Source organism: Chaetodon trifascialis, chromosome 23 (genome assembly GCF_039877785.1).
Source record: "Chaetodon trifascialis isolate fChaTrf1 chromosome 23, fChaTrf1.hap1, whole genome shotgun sequence".
Lineage (NCBI taxonomy): Eukaryota > Metazoa > Chordata > Actinopteri > Chaetodontiformes > Chaetodontidae > Chaetodon > Chaetodon trifascialis.
This window is the reverse complement of record NC_092078.1, coordinates 16,854,344-16,880,842: the sequence shown is the minus strand read 5'-3', so window position 1 is coordinate 16,880,842 and position 26,499 is coordinate 16,854,344. Positions and strand designations below refer to the sequence as shown.

The 26,499-nt window shown below is 40.4% G+C and overlaps 1 protein-coding gene across 1 annotated transcript; it reads left to right on the top strand.

The window, feature by feature from the left end:
• The first annotated feature begins 221 nt into the window (after window positions 1-221).
• On the top strand, window positions 222-26,499 carry spata6l (spermatogenesis associated 6-like). Its single transcript, XM_070993376.1, has 12 exons — window positions 222-269; window positions 8,471-8,608; window positions 8,976-9,024; window positions 10,340-10,381; window positions 10,556-10,680; window positions 11,201-11,293; window positions 12,007-12,240; window positions 22,428-22,527; window positions 22,727-22,773; window positions 25,020-25,135; window positions 25,431-25,530; window positions 26,410-26,499. The coding sequence occupies exons 1-12, from the start codon at window positions 222-224 to the stop codon at window positions 26,473-26,475; spliced, it is 1,158 nt and encodes a 385-aa protein (XP_070849477.1). The 3' UTR covers window positions 26,476-26,499.

The window sequence follows — 26,499 nt, the reverse complement described above, 5'->3', positions numbered from 1 at the left end:
TTTATATGTTATTTTATGGAAAGATTGGTCATGGTGAACGAACTGTAAGCTTCAGACAACATGCAACACTGTCCTGGACCGTCCTGGTCCTGGCGACTAACCCGGAAGTTGTTGTATCCATGGTAACAAGGTAACGGGACGCTAATACGGACAACGTTAGGCTTTATCTTTATCTTGAAGTTGTAGCCAATCCTCCTTGTCACCTTTGATAGAAGAAGGCAATGTTCCGAAAAGCACTGAAAGTGGTGGTGGAATTAAACTTCAGAGCGGTAAGATTTTTCACCCTTCAGTCCAACTGCGCCTAAGACTTTGTCATTTCAGTATTTTCTTACCTGCCGGCAGACATGTTTGTTCGACTTTAGCTACAATTCTGAAGAAATGTTAAGTGTTACAAGTCAGCATGTGACTTAACGTTAGCTAATGCACTAAAGATAGCGATTAGCTTAATTACAGCGTGTAGACTGGGTTCTCCTGTTCTCACCACCAAGCGACGTAGCTGCTTCACCTATAGTGTTGTGTTTGGAAGTAAGATACTTAATTCAGCTGGTGGTAACTCAAGTATATGATGCAATTTGTTTGTGGACATTCAGTTTTGTTTTGTTTTTTTTGTTGTTGTTTGTTTGCTTTTTGTTTTTTGGCGTATCGTCCCCACTAGAAGCTCGAGAGACTTTGTATTTATTGTTTAAGATTATTTTTGGGGGGACTTTTGCCTTGACGATGACAGAGACAGCTAAAGATATGACAGCAAATAGAGCAGAGAGAGGGGACGACACGCAGCAAATGAGCCGCAGGTGGGAGTCGAACCTGCGGCCACTGCAGAGGACTCAGTACATGGGGCGCCTCGAAACATTGTATTTTTCGCTATTTTACACTTCTGCGCAGTGACTGCATAGCTAACTCATCTGCACTGGCTGCAACAATAATAAATCCCGTCTACAGAATGAAGGAGCAACGATAATTTGACATTTGAAGGGAGGCATTTTTTTATTATCTTGGCATAGAATATTATTATAGTGCATTTTGGTGTTGCTACTTTCACTGACAGTGAAGGATCTCCTCCCATCACTTTCCACAGGGCTGAACAGACCACATGGATTATCCTGTAAAGTGCCTTTTAATAACGGTCTCAGAAATATATATTTTATGTAATATACAGGTGCAGCTCAAAAAACTAGAATATCGTGAAAAAAAAACTATATTTTTTGTCAGGCATTTCAGAAAGTGAAACTCTTATATAGATTCATTACACATAGAGTAAGTTAGAATATTGTGAAAAAGTTCAATATTGGAAACTCACTCTAATCAGCTAATTAACTCAAAACACCTGCAAAAGTTTCCTGAGCCTTTAAATGGTCTCAGTCTGGTTCAGTAGGCTACACAATCATGGGGAGGACTGCTGACTTGACAGATGTCCAGAAGACAGTCATTGACACTCTCCACATGGAGGGTAAGCCACAAAAGGTCATTGCTAAAGAAGCTGTGTGTTCACAGAGTGCTGTATCCAAGCACATTAATAGAAAGTTGAGTGGAAGGAAAAAGTGTGGTAGGAAAAGGTGCACAAGCAACAGGGATAACTGCAACCTCAAGGGGATTGTCAAGCAAAACCCATTCAAGAATTTGGGGGAGCTTCACATGGAGTGGACTAAGGCTGGAGTCAAGAGCCACCACGCACAGACGAATCCAGGACATGGGCTACAAACGTCGCATACCTTGTGTCAAACCACACCTAAACCAGAGACAACATCTGGGCTAAGGAGAGAAAAGAGCTGGACTGTTGCTCAGTGGTCCAAAGTCCTCTTTTCAGATAAAAGTAAATTTTGCATGTCATTTGGAAATCAAGGTCCCAGAGTCTGGAGGAAGAGTGGAGAGGCAGAGAATCCAAGCTGCTTGAAGTCCAGTGTGAATTGTCCTCAGGCAGTGATGATTTGGGTGCCACGTCATCTGCTGGTGTTGGTCCACTGTGTTTTCCAAAGTCCAAAGTCAACGCAGCCATCTACCAGGAAATTTTAGAGCACTTCATGCTTCCTTCTGCTGACAAGCTTTATGGAGATGCTGATTTCATTTTCCAACAGGACTTGGCACCTGGCCACACTGCCAAAAGTACCAAAAGCTGGTTCAATGACCATGGTATTACTGTGCTGGATTGGCCAGTAAATTCGCCTGACCTGAACCCCATGTTATGTCTCTAGAAATAAGTTTATCATTAGAAACACAGTTCTGTGTGATTTGTTTATTATTGTAACCATAGCAACAGAAGCAGTGCATCCTGGGAAGCAGGAAGAAAATTCTCCATGTGGTGGTCAGTTGTCGTGTTGAGACATTCATCATTAGCAGTTGTCTGCTCCTCGGTTAAGACGTTATTCTTCATTTTCCCTCTTTGCTAAGGCAACGTCTGTGAGTATTATTCATCCAATAACATGAGGGCGTCAAGTTATTTTGTGTTTCTGTGAATAGAAACACAGTTGGATGCTAAATGCGTTGCTAAGTCAAGCTAGCTCAACAGTTCATTGCTGCTTATCGTTTAACTATAGGTTAGCTGTGTTTTCTTCATATTAGCTACGTGGCTAGGCTAGCTAGGCCCTGCGAATTGCCTAGATACTGCTGTGGTATGTTTATTTGCTTGATAATGCTGCTTAATAATGCACATACTTTTTGTTGTATTGTGATTACAGTTTCACAAGATTCCCAGTAAACTTTATGGAAATTATTCATCTGTGTCCTGGAGTTTTTGGGAGTGTTTAAACTGATTGGAAAGACAGCCCATGACACCCATAGAGAATCTATGGGGTATTGTCAAGAGGAAGATGAGAGACACCAGACCCAACAATGAAGATGAGCTGAAGGCCGCTATCAAAGCAAGCTGGGCTTCCATTACACCTCAGCAGAGCCACAGGCTAATCGCCTCCATGCCTCGCCACATTGATGCAGCAATTCATGCAAAAGGAGCCCCAACCAAGTATTGAGTGCATAGAAATGAACATACTTTTCAGAAGTCTGACATTTCTGTTTTAAAAATCTTTTTTTTATTGATCTTATGTAATATTCTAATTTTCTTGGACATTGAATTTTGGATTTTCATTAGCTGTAAGCCATAATCATCAAAATTACAAGAAATAATGGCTTGCAATAATTCTCTCAGTTTCAATACTTTCTGAAATGACTGACCAAAAATATTGAACTTTTTCACAATATCCAAATTTTTTGAGGTGCTCCTGTATGTGTGACATAAATGTAAATGAATTAGATTAAAACAGGCTGGACCACATATCTTGATGAAAGTGCAGAATTACTGTCTAATATATCTTAAAACAGCTGCTGTGGAGGTCATGTAGCATTCACTCTTTATTTCGGAACAAAATTCTTGATGTCTGCAACGACTGAGATTCTCCAATCAGGAAAAATACAGAATAATGAACCTAAGGAAATGAGCATAGAGTTAAGAAGGGCACCTGTTTCACACTTCTACCAAACCTTATGTTTTTTTTATGTTGATTGAGAAAAAGGTAATCCTAGCTTTACCTTGTTTGTTTGTGCAATGGTGGCCAGGTAGGGAAGGTGTGTCATCATGTTATATCACGCCTCATATCAAAGACCCAAACAATCCCAATTCAACCATTGCACATTACTGAGAAATGTCTAATTAGCCAGACACTCTTTACCTGTGTGAGCTGATTTAGTCTTGTGAAAACAGGAAGGTGTGCTAAACAGTTTAGATGCCTCACAAAATCCAAATCCTGGGGGTTAAATGTTTACATTTTGACAGAAAGGATGCTTGTAGTAGTATTTTGATGCATTATATATGGGTCAGTGACAAATAAGGGTTGGCAAGATGAGAAATTCAAAAACTTTTTAAAATTCTGTTTTAAAAGCATTCATCAGGTCTGTCATAATGTACATTTTGTGTTCTACAAAAATCACACAGAATGTGCCTGAAAATGTCAAATGGTGTAACCGAAAAAGAGTGACAAATTTTAAAAATCTAATCCACCTAGAATGCATATAAATACAGCCATAAAAATAATTACCTGATTTTAAAATATCACATTAAAATAGATTTTATAAGGATTACCTCCAAATGTACATTTTAGGCTTTTTTAAATACATTGAGTGGGACATATACTGTAATCATCCTTTGTGTTCTAAATAATCTTTGACAAATCATGTAAAAAATGTTTAAAAACATGTTATTGCACTGCAATAGAGGGTTACTTTATATTCCACATTAATTTTTTCTGTATATTATAATATTTTCATGAAAAATACTGGTTACGCCAATTGACACTAACCAGTTACACCACCTGACAATGTTGCTTTTATAGTCAAAAGTCACTGTTTCTTGAAAAAAATGACACTGAAAATCAAGAATGACAGTCAAATGAATTCAAGCTTAATTGAACTTTATTTTTTTCAGCGTAGAAAAACATTTGTCATGTCTTCTGTAGAGGAAGCAGAGACTGGGAACTCGGAGGTCGATTCATCCATCACCAGGGCTGAAGTCACTGAGGTAGTTTGCAAGCTCCTCAGTGGCGGAGCACCGGGGTCGGATGAGATCCGCCCTGAGTACCTCAAGTCTCTGGATGTTGTAGGACTGTCTTGGTTGACACCCCTCTGCAACATCGCGTGGCAGTTGGGCACTGGGGTGGTGGTCCCTCTTTTTAAAAAGGGGGACTGGAGGGTGTGTTCCAACTATCAGGGGATCGCATTCCTCAGCCTCCCTGGGAAAGTCTATTCCAGCATACTGGAGAGGAGAATCTGGCCAACAGTCGAACTTCGGATTCAGGAGGAACAATGCGGTTTTCGTCCTGGCCGTGGAACACTGGACCAGCTCTATACCCTCCGCAGGGTGCTTGAGGGTTCACGGGAGTTTGCCCAAGCAGTCCACATATGTTTTGTGGACTTGGAGAAGGCATTCGACCGTGTCCCTCGCGTCATTCTGTGGGAGGTGCTCCGGGAGTATGGGGTTGGAGGCTCTCTGTTGAACTGGAGCAGGAGCTTGGTCCGCATTGCCAGAAGTAAGTCAGACCTGTTCCCGGTGCATGTTGGACTCCGGCAGGGCTGCCCTTTGTCACCGGTTCTGTTCATTATTTTTATGGACAGAATTTCTAGGCGCAGCCAGGGGCCGGAAGGTGTTTGGTTCGGGGGCCGGCAGATTTTCTCTCTGCTTTTTGTGGATGATGTTGTTTTGTTGGCTCGAGCCAGGACCTTCAGCATGCACTGGGGCGGTTCACAGCCGAGTGTGAAGCAGCTGGGATGAGCTCTGTCACCCGGGAGGAGCTCAGAGTAGAGTCACTGCTCCTCCACATCGAAAGGAGTCAGCTGAGGTGGGTTGGGCATCTCTATCGGATGCCCCCTGGACGCCTCCCTAGGGAGGTGTTCCAGGCATGTCTCACCGGGAGGAGGCCCCGAGGAAGACCCAGGACACGCTGGAGTGACTATGTCACTCGGCCGGCCTGGGAATGCCTCGGGATCCCCTGAGCTAGAGGAAGTGTTCCGGTGAGAGGGAAGTTTGGGGCGTCCCTGCTCAGACTGCAGCCCCGCGACCCAGCCCCGGATGAAGTGGGAGACAATGGATAGATGGATGGATGGACTAACATTTATCCTATCACTAAATTATTGAAGTTTTGTCTTTTAAAGCTGCTGTTAATGTTGAAAGGTAGGTGTCACTGTACACCTACTTAATTCTGCTACATTATTAAATTAATACTTTACACTTAAAAATAGTTTCACATAATAAGTAGTTTATATTACAACATAAATCAGCATCATAAACTACTGATATTTGATAAAATTGACCTATAACAGAGAGGTTTGTAATAGGAGTCAAATGGTGTAACCGGTTACACCATTTGACATTTCAATTTAAAATCAAATTTGACAGGCATTATTATGGACACATATGTACACACATGGCCTTTGTGTGAATATTTCAAACTGAATTTCTAAAGTAAATACTCATTTTTGTAATTATGAAGATTAATTAATGTTTTCCTGGGGTCATACCATTTGACATGTAAACATAAGCATACCTGACCGTACCCCAAAAATGTAAAATTATCTCAAATTTGAAAGAGAGTTACTAACTTTGGCACATGGCAGTTAGTCTCATCAGGGGTCCTTCTCTGTGATGTCATTTCCTGTCACACCGTCTTCTTACATGATATTACCAAAATGGCTCCTTGAATGGTGGTTACACCCATAGACATAATATACGTAGACGCCTCATTGACTGACGCTTCCTATTGGAGCTGACGTTCAGCGCGGCCGCCATCTTGGATGGGTCTCCCATGCGTTCCCAGTGCATTTATTTCTATGGAGGAAGGTGTATGCCCAGCTATTATAATCATCATAACTCCTCCAATTTTTACCCGATTTTCACACGGTTTGGTTTGTTACAAACGTCAGAGATGTAGTTATGATACAGGACGCTGTCACACATTAAAAACAAATGCTTTCATGCTGAAATACTTTGTCTTTGTTAAAGAGCATAATACAGGCATATGGTATGGCACATAATAAATGTAGATTTTAATAAAGATAGTTTGATTGTTCATTTGATTTCTCTCTCTCTCTCTCTCTCTCACACACACACACACACTACAGTTTTCTCACAGCATCTCAGAAAACGTTTTTTCTAAATAAGGCACATGCACGCGTGAGCGCGCACACAACACACGCACAAAAACCAGACATCTCGCATAACCTGTTGACATGCGTATTAAACTTTAAGTTTTTATACTCATTTGTGTTGGAATAAAACTTCACCAAAACAAACTGTCGAAACGAGGAAGGTTTTTTCTTTTTGGCCAACTCATCGTGTGTGTCGGCCCACAGTCCACTGCTGCTTTCAAACACACACACACACACACACACACACACACACACACACACACACACACACACACACACACACACACCGTCTGGCCTGACGTGTCTAAATTTAAACAACTGTTCACAGCTTTAGGATGACAAAGATTCCATAATAGCCTGGACTGAAACTGCTGATGTTTGTGATACACTGATTTTAACACATACATACATATAAAGCTCCCATATTCCTGCTCAGTACATTTTTTTCTTATTTCTTTTTTTTTTTAAGGCCTGGAAAAGTTAGCTTTAAAAGTCCAGGTCATTCCAGCGTCTTACACTACCCTGTTAAGCTTGTAACTGGGGCTGGGAAGCTAAATAAAATTCAATTCAATTTTATTTGTATAGCGCCAAATCACAACAGAAGTTGTCTCAGGACACTTTCCATATAGAGCTGGTACAGACCAAGCTCTTTTATCTACAAAGAAACCAACAAAATAAAATAAATAAATAAAATAGGGGCATTGTTGCGCTCTTTACGTTGACTTCAGTTGGCTCTGGTGCTAGCGGAGACCCACCCAATATGGCGGCGACGCTGGATTACGCTCCAGCACGTAATGAGGCGTCTACGAATATTATGTCTATGGTTACACCACCCTGACACTTCAGGATTTTGACTTGATGGACAAAATTCCCCAAATAAAATATAAAATTCTGAACAACTGTGTTTTATTACTTTTATTTACTATTAAATAAATCTAATGTAAGATTATGCCAAACTAGTTGATAGCATGCTTTTTTGAAAATTTTAACCTTTTTAAGCAAGTTAAACTATTTGGTACCAAGTTTTTAGGGTTACACCACATGACATTTTTGCCATTATCCCCCAAATATTCTCTCAAAATATATTAAAACCATATATTTTAGACTAGGTCTTCAAAAAAAGGAATGTATGCAAGTAATATGTAAGTTTATTTTAAAATTTTTACCTTTTTAAATGTAAGCAAATCACATGGACACAAAAAAATAAGTGTCACAAGAGAACTGAGAACTGGAATTGAGAGTAGTTTTAAAAACTGTTATGCAGTTTGAAACACCACTGGTCCTCACTCTGCAAGAAATTATGTGGGACTATGATGCCAAGCAGTGTCCAGAAGAACTGGGGAGAATAAAAAATTATGTCAGTTCACACTATTTAAATCCAGACATGACCAGCTCTCCAGTCATACAACTATCTTTCAATCCTTGCCTTACATCCCATATTATGTGAATGTTACATGTCTGAGGCAAAAAGGCATCATCTTCACCAGTTGATGATCCATCTAGAATACATGGAAATAAAGGAGTAGCCTTTTGCAATGTGGAGCTAGTTTGTCTGTTACAGAATGTAAATGACACAGTGTGATTTTTCCAATCTTAAAGTCACTTCAGGGGGAAATAAACATATTAATAAAGGGGTAGCTAGAGGCAGAAGAAATGGCTAATCCACTTAATTAAGTGAAAGATATATCCTTCAGTGATGGAGTGCTCCTTAAAGCTTCATAAAGTAATATGGGACTTATGTCACCCTTCACTAGAAACCAGTAGAAAATATCTCAGGCACAGCACAGATTTTACTAATAACCAGATTTCATTAAACTTATATATGTCCCTCCTCTGTTATCAGGTTTCTTGCCCTGGAGTTCATCTGCCAGCCAAGCATGATATCTACCTTAGCATGCGCTTCATGGGCCAGTGCGGTCAGTCTGAATGTCTCCCAGCCATCTTTCCTCTGCTGTTTCAAGAGAAGATGACCTTTGAAAAGGTGAGTATTTACTTATGGTCCATATGGGAGAAGGGCAGTTAAATGAAGGGAGGTTTGCTTTTTTTCTAGAGCACATTGAGCTGAACCTTTGTGAGTACAATGTCAAGTCAATCGGACTCACAGTGAGCTCTACCATCTGGCTCATTGAGCTTATATTTCTTGTGAAGCACATGGACATTATTTCCAGTAATTTGACCAAGTTTCATGTTTCTAGCTCATTCCAGCCCACAGCAATTTGAGCTGATGAGACAGAAAAAGTAAATAAATAATTAAACCGGGACAAACACAATAGAGCTGTGCCCCTTCGGGGCTTGAGCCCTACAAAGGAAGTTGAATAAAAAAACATTATTAGTTTGTTTCTGTTTAGATTTTCAGGCATGCAGTTGACCCTGGAGACATTGCTGTGATGCTTGAGTGTAAGTTGCTTCATATTTGGTTATATACAGTTCTGTTTTCTGCGGCAGATACTTATCGTATTAGTTCATATAATGATGTTTTATACTCCTATTCCTACTTTTTTCTTATAGTCATGTACAAATGTATCTTCAGAAATGAAATCCTGAAGGCAGTCTCGTGAAGAAATCTATGTAATTTTTTGAATAATTCAGTGAAAAAGTTGGTGTAAAAGGGTGTTTTATGTTTATGTCGCAATTCTGACTGGTTTGAACACACAGTGCCCAACAAAGCAATATAATAAACACAGAATCTGTTTCCTATCCGGTTTTATTTAAAAATAGTGTCAGACACCACCCTGCCATCTTGTGACCCACAATACCATGGTACTGTAACATACCAAAGATAAGAGCCAGCCAAAACAATGGCACTGTGGGTCTCTCAATGTTGCAAATAGCCTCTGAGATTTCATTTTGAATATGTCCAAAACCTGACTTGAAGACACTTTCGGATAATGATAATTCTTATACAAAATAGGTTACCAAAACGTGCGTATGTGTATTTTTTATTTAAGACTATTTCTTTAGGCTATGAGCAACATGGATTACATTTTATTATTTTAAAAGAATAAATCCATACTGGACGTCTTAAAGATTTTATCTACTAAAAATCTTTTTCATATCTAATTAATCACATTGGTTGTTAACCTTCTGTTGTGGGTCTTTGATGACTTCATCCTCACTTCAAACTAGACCCCTGCCAAAAACTCTAGCCCTAGCTAGACTGACGCCAATGTCCCTTTCTGTCTCTGACATGCTGTCTCTGATATTCATAAAAAAACACACTACTGCTCTTGCTCAACTTTAAATCAAGATTTACTTACATGCTTATTCTGGATTTTCAACCAAATCTTAAGGTCTTCATCAGTGTTATCATGTAACCTAAGTATGGAACTTTGGTCACAATTGAACTATCTCCATGAAAATGGACTCTGTCTCCTTCCACTAATGACGAGCTATGCGTGGTGTCCCTCCACCAGCCATCTGAACTACTGATATCATGAATGTCATCACAGTTTGCTGGAAGCCATAACCGAGGTCCTGGAGTGAAATTTAAGGACACAATAACTTGATCCTAATCATAAAATGTGTCTCCTTCACAATTAAATTAGTATTTAGTGCGCTGAGGTGGCTCTGTCATTAACCTGACAAGTGATATTGAACCAGACTGCATCATAGCCTGCAATGTTCCTAATATCTTTATAGGGACTTAGCACACATCTGATTCTTGACACACAGTATCATGGATCTTTCTCACCTCGATACCTTTTATCTTCAGATGAGACAGTCACAATTGAATTGGTGCAGCTGATTCCTCCAGGTGAGGCTGTTCATTTTCATACTTCTTTGTTCTACTGATTGTTTACTGAAGACATATAAACTTAGACCTGACTCCTCTTTCTTGTCGGTGGAAAGAATGTGGAAGCATTAACATGATTCTAGCCAGAATGACCTTTGTTGAAGTTTAATAACAGCAGTGTGTTTGTGTTTGCAGTGGGGGACACTCTGGCCTGCTTTGAAGAAGATGCTCGACGTTTCTTATTCCCAGAGCCCAAACTGGTTCCCTCCTTCTCTGGAGTAGATCGAGATGTTCTGATGACCCGAGCATCTCACTTTCCAGTAGGGTTCAACCCTTGGAAAGTATTTTAAAGTGCTGTTTATGTCTATTGTCAGCCTGTGGCTAAAAGATGAAAGATATAGAACCTTTTCACATGGATGCATCACTAGCATGTATTTTTTATTTACATTTATTAAGTGACTGCAAGCAAATGATGCTCTATGTGACACCATCAAACTTCTAATGTAAATTTTATTTTCATTGTTTAATTTCCTTAACTAAATTATACAATGGCCTGGCAAATGTGCCAATCCAAGATTTGTACACACTACTTATGTCGCTGTCACATACACACTGTTGTCATAATGTTAATATGCTTTTCCATTCTACTGTAATGTGTCTGCAGTGAACATTTAAATGAGAAACAGCGTTTACAAAATTTCCTTTACCTGCTTTCCCATTTTTCTAATCATTATCACATTGTCTGGACCAGAGTAGATGGGGAAATGTATAAAAAGAATGATGACTGACTTTCATGATGTCATGATGGCACAAATACTTCCTCTCCTCTTTTTTCCTCAGGGTATCGCTCCCAGGTTGGAGTTTTCCACCAAAACAATCATCGTTGAGTGCTCAGCTGATGCAGAGATTAACATTTACCCTAATGTGTGCATGGTACAGATTCTATTATGTGGCTCAAAATCTTTGTCAATAATATATAACAAAATGGACTGCATCATATCTTTGATGACCACATTAACTGGACCAGACTGACAAAGTGACAGCAGCAGAAACAAACAGCAGAGGCGTCTGCCTGAACTCAGCAGTCTAAACAGTCCATTGCTGGGGTATGAAGTATCTCTCATAATATTTTGGGCTTTCAGCTTCATCCTCCTGGTGTAGGTGTCCTGTAGGGTGAGAGGAGGTGTTCTGCTGGTAGATTGAGCTTAGAGCCAGAAGGAGGATTCAAAGAAGACTCTGGGTTGTACAGGAGTGGGTCAGAGGCAGGAGTTATATATTATTAGTTATATGTTGCATGTTCTGGGACCAGTCTGAGCTGTGCTATATTATGTAATCAGTCAAATTAACAAATTTGTAAGAGGCCAATGCAAGGGTGATGATTTGCATACCCATGTAAAGCCCAATTTACTGAATTCTGATCTACTTTGTGGTGTGATAGTTGCTTCTGACAGACAGGAGTGCAGAAGCAGTCAAGTTAGGAACAGAAAAAAGCTTAGAAAACCCTTCCAAATCTGATTCATTTTGGAGAACATTTTCATATTTGAAACAAATGTAGCAGCTGTGGTTCCAGCAGAAGGCAGCTAGAAAGCCCAGCTGCTTATTTCGTATTTAGGCTGTATTTGAGACATTCACTCTTTTGTTTCCAGAGGCCAGTGATGAAGAGGAACAGGAAACGCTCCAGCAGACCCAGGACCTCCTCTCCTCAGAGGAACCATCCTCAAAACCTTGGCAGGGCATGCAGGGAAAGACACAGCAGCACCAGATCACCATCACACATTTCCCGCTCCCAGTCCCTGTCCCCTCAGAGAGCTGGAAACATCCAACGTCTGGCCCGACTCAGCCTGGACTCTGCATCTCCTGGCCCTGATGACTCCCAATCTGTAAGCACCAACAACATTTCTTTATTTCATTTCCAGCCAGCAGGTGGCAGAGAAAAGCTAGGTTATGTACTTCTCCACACAGCAGTTACTGTTTTACTGAGTGTGCCCTACAACTTGTACCTAGTACCTCCCTTATCTAATAGCTTGTCTGTTGCGTGATGGAATGTTTTACCAGTGAGAGGCTTTGAGAGTCAGTCATAGTAGTGCTATCTATCTATCTATCTATCTATCTATCTATCTATCTATCTATCTATCTATCTATCTATCTATCTATCTACTTAGATAGATTTAGAAGTGGCAATTACGACAGGACTTTGAATTTTCTAGGAAACAACAGGAATGTCTCCTGATTAAAAATGTTAATCTGAGAAATGCTAACATGTGATTTAACAATAGCATGAGTAGAGTTGTAAAGTCTGACACTTGACTTACTAATATCAGATAAACAACAGTGTATCTATGTTTTGCTAATATTACCTACAATTAGCCAACATCAGCTACTGGTTATACCTGACTAAATAAGGCGGAAACAGCAAAACTATGGACTTAATTTTGTGTCTTTATTATGCAATCAAAAAGATTAGGAGCACTTTGGGGAACTAAATAGAGCTCCGTAGACTGGCTGGCTGACAGGATTTTCTGAGGGATCGATCAGACAGCAGCAATGAAACGGGGCCTTGAATTGGAAGTCTATTCAGGACTACTGCCAGATCAAGAGTGTCAGCTGCTTTCCTCACAGGTTTGTAATCAAACCCGACACTCCATGGCTTGGCTTATCTCCAGATGAGGTTGTCCTCAGAGAATCGCCAATTTTGCCTTGTTGAAATTAAGTGTCCTAGTGGATGCAACAAGACCTACGTGCAGCAGCGGACTGGGACAAGAAATGGGCCCTGGCATTTTGGACCAGACTGGCCCACCACATTTGATAACGCACACCTTTTCTGTCTTTTCAGTCTCTTGAATGTGTATACCAACTGTGCAACTCTTTAAAACCACGTACCTTAAGCCATACAATGAGTTAATCAGTTCATCAGTGAGAGTGGACACATTAAATACCTCCAAAAAGTCTAATTTATTAACACTACAAAAAAGTATACTCCACCACTAATAGAATAGAGATGAGAAATGATGGATCAGATGCTAACTCTTCCAAAAGTAGTACTCAAACTGTGAAGTGACCCAGTCCAAAAGGTTGAATGTAGCTAGACTCCTGAATGAACTTTGAACTCTGTGTATGTATGCTTGAGAGAGAAAGACAGAGATTTAATTATTGGTCAGTCTTCAAGATAAAAATAGCAGCTTAGAAACTGAAAACTTAAGAGGGATGATGACTCATGAATGAGGGAGAGGACTACATACACAATGTCTTATAAATACCTGCATATACAGGTATTACAAACTAACTAGAATACAAACTAACCTAGCCAGAGAACATTAGCCAAAAATATGTTATTGACATTTCGTCATTGTCAGATTTACCAAAGGGTTGGGTTGCTTTACTCATTACAAGTGTTCTGAAAGCAGTCCAGCTTACTGCAGGTTTTACTGTCATCGGCCACGGGAGCTGATGAAGGCCCTGCTGTGGCAAACATATCAGAAATTTTTGCGCATTTACTGACGCATAAGAGGGGAAGTGTTTCATGATATGATTGATCATCACGTGTCAGTGAACAAAATAACCTATGGGCCGCAGACCAGCGTGTGTAGAGGGCCGGTCGGTGGTTATAAACAACTGCGTTGACTTTTTTTTTTTTTGCCGAATGGATTACACCGGCAGGACCAAAGCGAAAGGGGTTGGTGTTTAATGATGTGATTGGGCCAGCCCAATGTCAATCGGGCTGCTGATCAACTGTCTGGTATTATGGGCCGGTCAGACCAATCTTTAAAATGAAAAAAAAAAAAAGTGGCCAAGTATCGGCCCAAATAGCACGTCAGCCAACTGGGAAAATGCCCGATATGCCACATGGTCAGTCCGTCCCTGCCTACATGCATAGGTGCCCATGTCTGGTGTTTCTTAAATCACTGTAGTTTTGTAATGAGATACAGATTAAGTAATGTTCATTATTTTAATGCCTGATTGAGACAAATAGGTTACCATGTTCAGTAACCTTTAACAACATTCATACTGTAACTGCTGTGGTGTGATAATGAAGGCCACGCATCATACAGATGTCTTTTACCTTTTTATTTTATCCAAGCTCAGCCGACACCATGAAAACGTGTGCGCCTCTGAGACCACGCAGAATGAATTTGTTTGTAGGTCACGTTTCCTCCTTAGCAATGTTGGCCTCCCTCTGCAGCCGTATTGCATGACCCACAATCCCACAGGTGAGACCCCTAACTAAACTGCGGTGGTCATATGAATTGTTTCATTCCTCAAATACATTTACAAAAAAAATAGCGTAACCTTTTAAGCCAAACATCAATTTTTAAAATTACACATCTTCAAATTCCTTTCTGAACATTTTATTGACTGTGTTTTTAATTAATTTAAAAGACCACATGAATTCAAATATATATGAAATGATGACAGAAGAAAGAAACTTTAAAAACAGATATCACAACAATAACTGTCCCCTGGATAGTTACACTCCCACCAAATTACTGTGATTTATAATACCTTATTACAAACATTCAATAAATCCAGTGATTTCCCCAGTCAGACACCCAGTGTTTTATACCTCTCAAGTCAAACTGATACCTTGAAGGTTCTACACAGGCAAGTAACTTGAGATTGACTGAACACCTTTTAGTTGTTTTCCACAAGCACAACTAATTTATGAATAGGACGTTCAAGTATGGATGCAATAATTTTCCCAACTTTTCGGTTTCCAATTTGTACTGTAGCTTTTCGCACTAGTCCATCATCATCTTTGCAAACATCTAGTACCCTTCCAAGCCTCCACTCATTGCGGGGAACTTCGTTCTCCTTCACAATGACGATATCTCCAGTCTTCACGTTTCGCTTTGAAGAATGCCAGCGTTGTCTGAGGGTGATGTTTGCCAAGTACTCCTTTCTCCATCTATGCCAAAACTGCTCTGACAGGTACTGTACCCTACGCCACCTTTTCCTGACACATACATCCTCTGCCACAAATTTTCCTGGAGGAGGCAGTGGGACAGAGCTTTTCATGGTAAGCAAATGGTTTGGCGTAAGTGGTTCTAACCCTTTGGGATTACTGATACTGTCAGTGGTGAGCGGGCGGCTGTTTACAATTGACATGGCTTCATAGAAAAATGTCTTTAGAGAAGCATCGTCCAATCTTCCTGCATTCTTAGAGAAAGCCCAGCTAAGGACACTCCTGACTGTCCTGATCTGCCGTTCCCAAACTCCTCCCATGTGACTGGCATCAGGAACATTCATAATGAAATCACATTGTTTCTCAGCCAGGTAAACCTTTAACCTTTGGTGCTGAGTTTTGTCATGACAGTAGCCTAGAATCAGATGAGTAATCACAGTCTTTTGGCAAAATAACTGGATGTTTCAAGTCCTGAGGCAAGGAAGCCTTCAGGGTCAAGCTGAAACAGCCGATGGCTACGTGGCAGTTTACCATGACTTAACAATAGCATTTCCTCTTTGAAAGTATCTTTCTGTGCTAGCTTTACAAGTGTGAGACTCGCTGTTCTTCTGTCTTCGACGTTTACGGGCTCTGTCATTTTGGCCCCTTTTGCTAATCTCTGAATTCGAGCAACAACATTCAGTGCTGTATGCCATTTTGAGAACCGTTCAAGTCTCTCTAAAAAACTGTCCTCTTCAACTGCTTTTGCTTGTAGTATATGCATCGTTTTGAGTTCTGGATCTCCAACCATAAGCTGTGGAGTAGGTTTTTGTGTTACAATCTCTCTTTCCCACAGGAATTTTGGCCCTGTAAACCAAGTTGAGCTTATCAACTCTGACACATTCAGACCTCTGGAAGCGTGATCTGCTGGGTTTTGGTCACTGTCAACATAGTTGTTGGGTTTGTCGTTTCTCGGATTCTTTGGACTCTATTAGCAACAAAGACATGAAATCTTCGAGCTTCATTGTTAATGTAGCCCAAAACTACCTGAGAATCTGTCCAAAAGTATTCTTGGTCAATTTTAAGCTCCAGCTCCTCCTTTAATACTCTACTGACAGCTGAAGAAACCACTGCAGCTGTCAACTCTAGCCTAGGTATGGTGACAACTTTGGTAGGTGCAACTCTTGCCTTTCCTATGACTAAGGAGCAATGTACCTTGTCCTCTGTCACCACTCTGATATAGGAGCACTGACCATACCCATGGCTACTAGCATCTGAAAAGTGATGCAGTTCAATCCTCTGAACCTTCCCAAGATCTTCAGGAGCAAAACATCTTGGGATCTGGAGTTTCTCCAGATTTTCCAGATCACGTAGCCAGCACTGCCACTGTGGTTTTAAGTCTGTGGGTAGTTGTTCATCCCAGCCTATACCCTTTTGACACATTTCTTGTAGTATTTTCTTTCCCACCAGTAGAAAAGAAGCCAGGAAACCCAGCGGGTCAAATACTGAAGCAACTGTGGAGAGAATTCCCCGCCGTGTTGCAGGCTTAACATCCAGATTGACTTTAAAGGAAAAAGTGTCACTATTCACACTCCATTTCACTCCCAACACAGTCTGGACTGGAAGTTCATCAAGACGGAGATCCACATCATGAACTCCACTAGCACGTTCGCTGTCCGGAATAGACTTCAGAACTTCTCTGTTGTTTGAAATGAACTTGTGCAGGTGTAATCTCCCTTTTTCGCAAACATTCTGCGTTTCTCTGACCAGTTTGATGGCTGCGTCCACAGACTTTACACTGATAAGGCCATCATCAACGTAGAAATTCTTTCTGATAAAGTTAGCTGCTACAGGAAAGTCCTTTTCATTTTTGTTGCAAGGTACTACATTCCAAAATTGGCGCAGCCAGGAGAAGATGCGGCTCCAAAAAGATGGACTCGCATGCGATACTCTGTTGGCTCCAATGTTGTATCGCCATTTTCCCACCGCAGGAAACGTAAGTAGTCTCTATCCTCTGGGCTTGCATGAAACCTGTGAAACATTTTTTCCACATCACATATCACTGCGATTGGATGATTGCGGAACCTGCAGAGCACTCCTGTCAGTCCGTTTGTGAGGTCAGGTCCGGCGAGCAAGTGATCATTTAGAGCTGTACCCTCGTACTTGGCGGAGCAGTCAAAAACGACCCTGATTTTCTCCGGCTTCCTGGGGTGATAAACACCCTAATGAGGAATATACCACACGTTTCCTGGTATAGGTTGGTTCTCAGCCCTCTCTGCATCTCCATCCCTAAAGACTCCTTCCATAAACTTGATGTAGTCCTCCTTGAATTTGTGATTTCTCTCAAATTTTCTTTGGAGTTGCTTCAGCCTCACCAAAGCCAGTCGCTTGTTTTCTGGTAGTTGTGGACGTGCTTTAAAAGGGAGTGGCATTTCCAGGTGCCCATCAGCATTCTGATGCGTCTTTTCATTTAAGAACTGCATAAACTGAATGTCATCCTGTGAGATGCTCTTTTCCCCAAAGTTGGTATCTTTGAAATCCGCTTCAAGTGCTCTGATGACAGTAGCTGGTGTCAAAGTTGGAAATTCCTTGACTGACACACGATGACACAAACCTGTTACTTCAGTTGACCTTGCAACACCTGCTGAGCTTCCAACAATGCTCCAACCAAGGTCAGTTTTGATTCCATATGGCTCATCATCACCTCCTGTAATGACTTGACGTGGAGCCAAGGCTCTTGGGCAGTAATAACCTATGAGAAGTCCAACGTCACACTCCATCAGCTCTGGTATTTCCTGTGCTATTTGGTTGAGATGTTTCCACTTTTTAGCGGTTTCAGTGGTAGGAATGTGAGAACGTTCAAGCGGGATGAAGTCTCTGGTATAAGCAGGTGGCAAGTTGACAAAGCTTTGTGAGGAAAACCCTCTAACTCTAAGCCCACTAACTCTCTCACTCTGTACAATGGAGTCTCTTCCCATCATAGTGGTAAGCTTCAACTTAACTGGCTCTCACACTTTGAATTGTGTCCTCTCCTAAGACAGGCAAAGAACAAGTTTTTGTCCAATATAAACCTTCTTTTTTCCTCCACAGGCTTACTGGAGAACTTCTGGCATTTGTGGATGGAATGACTGTCTTCACAAAACATGCATGGAACTGGGTTTGCCGGTGATAATGCAATATTGACTCTCTTTGATTCATTTAGATTTTTAAAGCTGTTATCCACAGCACTGTATGTTTTCGTTGCTGACCATGACTTATCTGATGGTCTCACATTTGTGACATACACATTAGCCTTTGATCGCTTTACCTCTCTTGGCGACTTTTCTTCAGTAGACTTCAAGGCTTGAAAAGATGTCACAGGATTACATGCAATGTCTGCTTCTTTTGCCACAAAATCAGTTTGTCGCAGCTGTTTTGTGACATGTCGATTCCACCGAGAGGTCAACCAATCAGGAAGTTTTTGAAGCATCTTTTGATTCTCCTCACAGTCATTTAACATCTGAAGCCCTTTGATATGTGGCATGGCATTGCTACAGGCTACCAGAAAATCACTAAATTGTCTTAGCTTAGCTGACTCTCTTGAACCAATCTTTGGCCAGTTATTCAGTTTTTCTCTAAAGCACGCTGGATTACAAAGGGATGGCCATACCGAGCATTCAGTGTTTCCCATGCTTGGCTATAAGCTTCATCATCTTTTCTGAAGAAGCTTCCTTCAACTACAGATCGTGCTTCTCCACTGATGTACTTCTGGAGATAGAACAATCTTTCTGCTGGATTTATACAGCGACGTTCTATCAATGACTTGAAACTTGTGCTCCACTCTAAAAACTTAAGTGGATCCCCTGAGAAGACTTGAGGCTCAGGTGCAGGAAGTCTGGTAAGAACCATTGTGTCATGCAGAGCTTGAACTAATGAGGCTTTGCAAGAATTGTTTGTTTGCTCATTAGTATTGTTCTGCCATGTTTGTTCCCCTTTAATTTCCCTAACAGGTACTGGAGAATAACTGGTCATCTTACCATACACTGCTTTATTTTCATCACAGGCCTCACCTGAGTCTGCTTCAGAGTACACCTTAAGCCTGGCGGTTAACACATCTAGATCTCTCTTATTTTCTAGTCTTTTGAGTTCTTGCTTTTGAGAAGCTATTGCCTCCTCCATGTTAATTTCAGCCTTCTTTGTGGCCAATTGTGCAGCACACTCTGCTCTTTTTGCTGAGATGCTTTTCTCTGATGCACCTGAAGACCGGCCTGAGAGGTAGCTGCGAACGGTAGATTTGGCCATTGTAGATCCAAATATTGACTGGGCATACTCTTTGTGAAGTAGTAAACGAAGCCTTGTGCTTTCTGCTTCCGCATCAAATTCTTCTTGCCCCACTTCACTCATGCGAACTTTCATTAGTTCCATCAAATCTCTTGTTACTGCTGTGCAGGAGTCCATTTTTCGTCTAACCTCAGTAGAAGGTGCTAATTGAGATCGTATATTTTCATACGCATCTTTCACTTGTGTCTCCAGCTCTTCAACAGCATCCATCAAGTCACTTAAGTCTTTATCTGAGCACTCTTCCTTGAGTTTGGCACGTATATCTTTAGCCTGCTCTTTCCATTTTTCATAGATCTTGATGAATTTACCCTCCTCCCAAAGAGCTTGTTGTTGTTTCAGTTCTAGCATCTTTGGAGTTAACTTTCTTTCTCGTGTAGATTTCCTGATTTCAACTGTCTGGGATGCAGTAGAAGTAGGCTCAACCATTGTTATTTTGAGTATTTCTATTTTAGCATGAATATCACCTATAAGTGACTAAGTTCTCTTTTTCAACATCATTCGTTTGTGATTGTAATTGTTCCCTTAATCTGTTAACTTCATTTTAAAGGAGCTTAATCTCTACTTCAGTACTTTGTGATTTTTCCTCATGGACTGGCATTTCACAGGCTTAAGAAAGGGCATTGTATCATCAACTTACTGTTAAATGCTTGAATAACTACATACAGCCATCAGCTATATCAATGCAAATGCAACTTCTATTCACTTCAATAAGTCTTTTTGAATATGCACTTAAACTCTCAGATAAAGAACACCACGCGAAACATTGATAATAATTGCACTAGTAAATCAGGAAATAAGGCTATGAAGGTAAACCACCTGCTCTCTCATTAATAAACCAGTATGTTATTGTTTTCTTTTTAAACAAGTCCTCTCTTTCAAAGTACGCTATTGTCCATGGAGAAGTATATGGTCGCACAGTCAAACCTGCCGCTGTCTGCAGAGCCGCTTCCTTCTCTGTTGACACAGTTCGGATGAAACAGTCACTGCACTCTGATGCCTACAGAGGATGTCTGCAGAGCTGTAGTCCACGCTCCCGTGAAACGCGGTACTCTCCACCCGGTATCAGCCGCGACTCTCCCGTCTTCTAATCAGCCTCCTCTCCGGTCACGGACACGCCGCTCCTCACTCTGGGACTCTCGGCCGTACTAGCGTTACGTTTTCACTGTAACTGCTCTGGTCTGATAATGAAGGCCACGCATCATACAGATGTCTTTTACCTTTTTATTTTATCCAAACTCAGCCGACACCGTGAAAACGTGTGCGCCTCTCAGACCACGCAGAATGAATTTGTTTGTAGGTCACGTTTCCTCCTTAGCAATGTTGGCGTCTCCCTCTGCAGCCATATTGCATGACCCACAATCCCACAGGTGAGACCCTTAACTAAACTGCGGTGGTCATGTGACTTGTTTCATTCCTCAAATACATTTACAAAAAAAAAAAATAGCGTAACCTTTTAAGCCAAACATCAATTTTTAAAATTACACATCTTCAAATTCCTTTCTGAACATTTTATTGACTGTGTTTTTAATTAATTTAAAAGACCACATGAATTCAAATATATATGAAATGATGACAGAAGAAAGAAACTTTAAAAACAGAAATCACAACAATAACTGTCCCCTGGACAGTTACACAAACACTTGCAGATTATGTTAAAATGGCTTTATTTTACCTTGTCAAAGCAGTTGCGTAATTCATAACCTGCCCAATATTTAAGACAAAAATGTAAAGAGCATATAGTTCATACTCTTAAGCAGTACACTGATATTGCCATTCTGATGACCCAGGGACAGGTGAGTGGTGAACAGGGTTATGATATAATCTAATATAAATAATGGGCAACATTTTAAGAGATGTGGTTAAGGCACTATAAATAATTTTCAATGTAAATTCTAAGATTATTTAATAGAATTAGAAGAATTTAATTATTTTTGTCCTTAAAAAAAGAAGTGAAAATGTCCATCCAGGTCCAGGACGGAAAGTTAAAGAAAAAATATTTATCTTACAGTAAATTTCATTTTCATAAGCTAATCAACTAATTCAGTGTTTCAACTCAGTGTTTACTCAAGTGTGCAGTGTGTTAGGGCAAGCTGCATCCTCAGATTCAGGTTTCACATTTGGTTTCCTTTAGACAGACGGGTAGGCTGGTGAACTTTTCCAGGGACAAAGTCATCTACTAAGAAATCTTTAATCAACCATAACCATTATGTCAGGGGACAGGAGAGGTACTTGCGAGTGAGTGGTCACCGGTGTCACGTTCGGCCAAGACGTGCAAAACTGTCGTTACAATGACAAATGTTTTACCATATTAAAAATGTGCTTTACTGTAGCTGTGATAACATGCAGGTAGGGGGCTATGCATGTACTCATAGAAGTGGAGTTACATCCAGTAATTAGTAGTGAGTAATTTCCTCACTACAACACTACTACTTGCCAACTCTGGCAACACAAAGATATAGATAGTTACATTATGCAACAAATGACAATTTCTCTGTTGTCAGCTGAACCAAACATTACATTATTATTAACATTATCTCCACAATTAATACTGCAACACAAGCTGGATTTACTGTTACAGGAAAACATCCTCTGCTGCATTCTGTGTCAGTATGTGTGTCTGTTGCTGCCATATGTAGATGTACTTCATAGACATGCCCCGTAGTACATTGATGAGTACATAATATACTTTGGGTTTTCTGCTGAAACAATGCTGTTGAGATACCTAATCAACTCCTTATGGCACTGAGGGACTGCTTTGACACCACTGACTGGAGAGTGTTGTGCAGTCCACACAGAGAGGACACTGACAGTTCGATAACCTGCATTTTGGACTACATCAGCTTCATAATGTCATTCTCCTCTCTGTAGATGTTGGCTTCATGGCCTGGAGCCAGTCGACCTGCCTCACCCCAGCGCTCTGCAGTGTTTACCAACTCCTCTTCACCTTTGACCAGGTCTTCATCCACAGGTGAAAAATTTACCATTATTGTTATACTGCTCTGTTGACATGACCTGACTCACTTTTCAAGCTGTTTCAAGTTTGATGATGAAAACATACTAAAAGTGATCTATTATACAATAACCTACACACAATTTGTTTTCTATCACCAAATTAATGCAAATCTGTTTTGACTCAAAAACATTTTTCCATCTTTTTTCTATTTTAGTGAGATATTCTCCAACTGGCAGAAGAAAATCTTTATCCAATGGTTTGGTAAGTTCCTCCTCTTTGGCCTTGTAGACAAGAATTCATGGGATCTATCAAATGTAGTTCTAATTTCAAACATAATAAGCATTAAAGGAATAATTAAATGTTTCGATAGATGGATACCAAACTCCTGTCTATGTGTTAAGTACAGTGCTGGATTTAGGGCATGGTTAGCCGATCTTAGCATAAAGAGTGGAAGAAGGGGAAAACAGCTCTAAAGCTGCATCCTCAGATTCAGGTTTCACATTTGGTTTCCTTTAGACAGACGGGTAGGCTGGTGAACTTTTCCAGGGACAAAGTCATCTACTAAGAAATCTTTAATCAACCATAACCATTATGTCAGGGGACAGGAGAGGTACTTGCGAGTGAGTGGTCACCGGTGTCACGTTCGGCCAAGACGTGCAAAACTGTCGTTACAATGACAAATGTTTTACCATATTAAAAATGTGCTTTACTGTAGCTGTGATAACATGCAGGTAGGGGGCTATGCATGTACTCATAGAAGTGGAGTTACATCCAGTAATTAGAAGTGAGTAATTTCCTCACTACAACACTACTACTTGCCAACTCTGGCAACACAAAGATATAGATAGTTACATTATGCAACAAATGACAATTTCTCTGTTGTCAGCTGAACCAAACATTACATTATTATTAACATTATCTCCACAATTAATACTGCAACACAAGCTGGATTTACTGTTACAGGAAAACATCCTCTGCTGCATTCTGTGTCAGTATGTGTGTCTGTTGCTGCCATATGTAGATGTACTTCATAGACATGCCCCGTAGTACATTGATGAGTACATAATATACTTTGGGTTTTCTGCTGAAACAATGCTGTTGAGATACCTAATCAACTCCTTATGGCACTGAGGGACTGCTTTGACACCACTGACTGGAAAGTGTTGTGCAGTCCACACAGAGAGGACACTGACAGTTCGATAACCTGCATTTTGGACTACATCAGCTTCATAATGTCATTCTCCTCTCTGTAGATGTTGGCTTCATGGCCTGGAGCCAGTCGACCTGCCTCACCCCAGCGCTCTGCAGTGTTTACCAACTCCTCTTCACCTTTGACCAGGTCTTCATCCACAGGTGAAAAATTTACCATTATTGTTATACTGCTCTGTTGACATGACCTGATTCACTTTTCAAGCTGTTTCAAGTTTGATGATGAAAACATACTAAAAGTGATCTATTATACAATAACCTACACACAATTTGTTTTCTATCACCAAATTAATGCAAATCTGTTTTGACTCAAAAACATTTTTCCATCTTTTTTCTATTTTAGTGAGATATTCTCCAACTGGCAGAAGAAAATCTTTATCCAATGGTTTGGTAAGTTCCTCCTCTTTGGCCTTGTAGACAAGAATTCATGGGATCTATCAAATGTAGTTCTAATTTCAAACATAATAAGCATTAAAGGAATAATTAAATGTTTCGATAGATGGATACCAAACTCCTGTCTATGTGTTAAGTACAGTGCTGGATTTAGGGCATGGTTAGCCGATCTTAGCATAAAGAGTGGAAGAAGGGGAAAACAGCTCTAAAGCTCACTAATTAACACATTGTATCCTGTTTGTTTACTTTGTACAGAAACAGAAATGTACAAACTGCTGTATAAAATTTTTAGGATGTTAACCTGCTGGAATGTTAACCTGCTGAACAGCTCTTTGCAGCTTCCTGGAGTCTTGATGTCACAGCGAATGTGTTGATTAGTGGGCTTTAGAGGTGTTGGAAGGTGTATTTTGGAACTTATGACAGAACCATACTAGCTGTTTCTCCCCTGCTTCCAGTCGTTATGCTAAGCTAGGTTAACCACATCCTGACTCCACCTTTGTACTTGTCACAGACAAAAATTGACATCCACATTCTCACTCTCAGAAAGAAAGCAGACAAGTGTGTTTCACAACATGTTGAACTATTCTTTCAAGACCTTGGACCTTGAACTGGAACCTGTGACCTGTGAATTTACTGAAGTTTACTTGTAATGTCTGTAGTCACTGACCTAAATTTGAATTATGATCAGCTGAGAAACACACAAAAAAGTAGATTAGCGATTTGTGTGTCTCTCTAATATAGTGTCAGAAATGTAAGTTTGCAAAGAAAATACTGATTGAGCCTTTAATAGCTAAAGTTTAAACTACCATTGAAATTAATTAATTCCAGAGGTGCTGATGCATTAGTGGTTATCTAACAATGAAAGTAACAAATAGAAAGTAACTCTACTCTTCCTCAATTAGCAGGTTGGAGGTGTATTGGAGGACGAATCAAGCTCTTCAGAAACACACGACTCCCTTGACTACCACCAAGGTCCTGACCCTTCAAGACTGTGGCAGTCTTATAGAGAACAGGCCAGGCAGGTCCTTTTCATAGAATATTGACATTCATAGAATATTCATGCACCTCATTACGAAGGCAGGGGACATAATAAATAAATCTAAATAACTGCGTATTTTAAATGCTTTCCCAATCATCACATAAGTTTTAAAAGATTTTAAATGTGGGGTCTGTTGGAAGATGTATTTTTTCACTTTTGATGGAATTAAGATTCTGTTTCTCCTTTCTTTTAAAGTCTTTATGCTAAGCTAGGCTAAACACACCTTAGACTGAGAGTACAGTCCCTCAAGCTGAAATTCCCTGACTATTGGTATAATGTTCAGGTCTCAGTCCAGGTCTCACAGAGAATGGGAAGAGGTCCATAAACGTGTTCGGGGACTCCTTACGACACCAAAAGCTGTACGCCGACTTGTCTATGTAAGTAATGCATAATATTAGAGTCTGTGTTGGATATCATGACATCATTATGCGTTTCACTCTGATGTTAGACTTGTTGCTATTATACAGGCTATTTTATCTTTTTGTTTCAGGTGTTGCAAAATTGCAGTTGTAGATAGTTAGCTAATAGGAATATCAGCTGCTTTCACTCCTCGTTTCAGCGAGCTGTCACAATGTGTTTTTTTAAACAAGAATTGCTGAAAAAACATATTGTCCTTAAAAAAATATTCTCTTATTTTTAATTACCATTAATTCTCAAATGAATTTACCTCAACTGCAGAGGGAATCTCTTTATTTACTGTCCTCTCAGAAGTTGGAAATTGTCCAGCGTAACATGTGAGTTTCCAGTCTCTGTGAAGCACATCGTACTACACTCCAGGTACTCCCTCTGCATTCTGGTTAGCGCTTCATTCATATGTACATCGCTTTGGACAAAAGCGTCTAACAAATGAGTAATTGTAATTGTAAGAAAGACTGAAAAGGTAATCACTAGGCTCACCAGTTGTACATCCATATGTACGCATGATAGAGCCAGACTAGTGACGGAAAAAGCATGAGAAAAGCACAAAAACACACTAAGACAAAGAAAAATGGTCAGAGCTGCTGTAACGAGCAGCCACTTGTGTGGCACCATCTTGAAAAAACCCTCCTATGCTGAGGATTTTTATTGAAGCAGCTAGGAGTGAATGTCAGAGGCGTGACGGCGTGAAGGGGAACACAGATAACAGACTTTACACAAACAGCCCGTGGAAAGTTGAGAGCAAAGTTGCAGTTTGCTGAATTTTGGGGACTCAAACAAACAAAACCCACCTTGTAACTTGACAGAGACTCATGAATATGACTATTGTTGTGTTTTAGGGGGCCACACACTCTGAGATAGACAAGGTTTTAGCCAGGAGGTCCATCTCTCCAGGTCCTCCATGATGTCCTGGCCAGGCCCTGGAAAGG

Coding starts and splice junctions, on each gene's coding strand:
- spata6l (XM_070993376.1), top strand. CDS start 222: ATGTTCCGAAAAGCACTGAAAGTGGTGGTGGAATTAAACTTCAGAGCG. Junction 270..8,470: donor TGGAATTAAACTTCAGAGCG/GTAAGATTTTTC, acceptor CTCTGTTATCAG/GTTTCTTGCCCTGGAGTTCA. Junction 22,774..25,019: donor AATCTTTATCCAATGGTTTG/GTAAGTTCCTCC, acceptor CTCAATTAGCAG/GTTGGAGGTGTATTGGAGGA.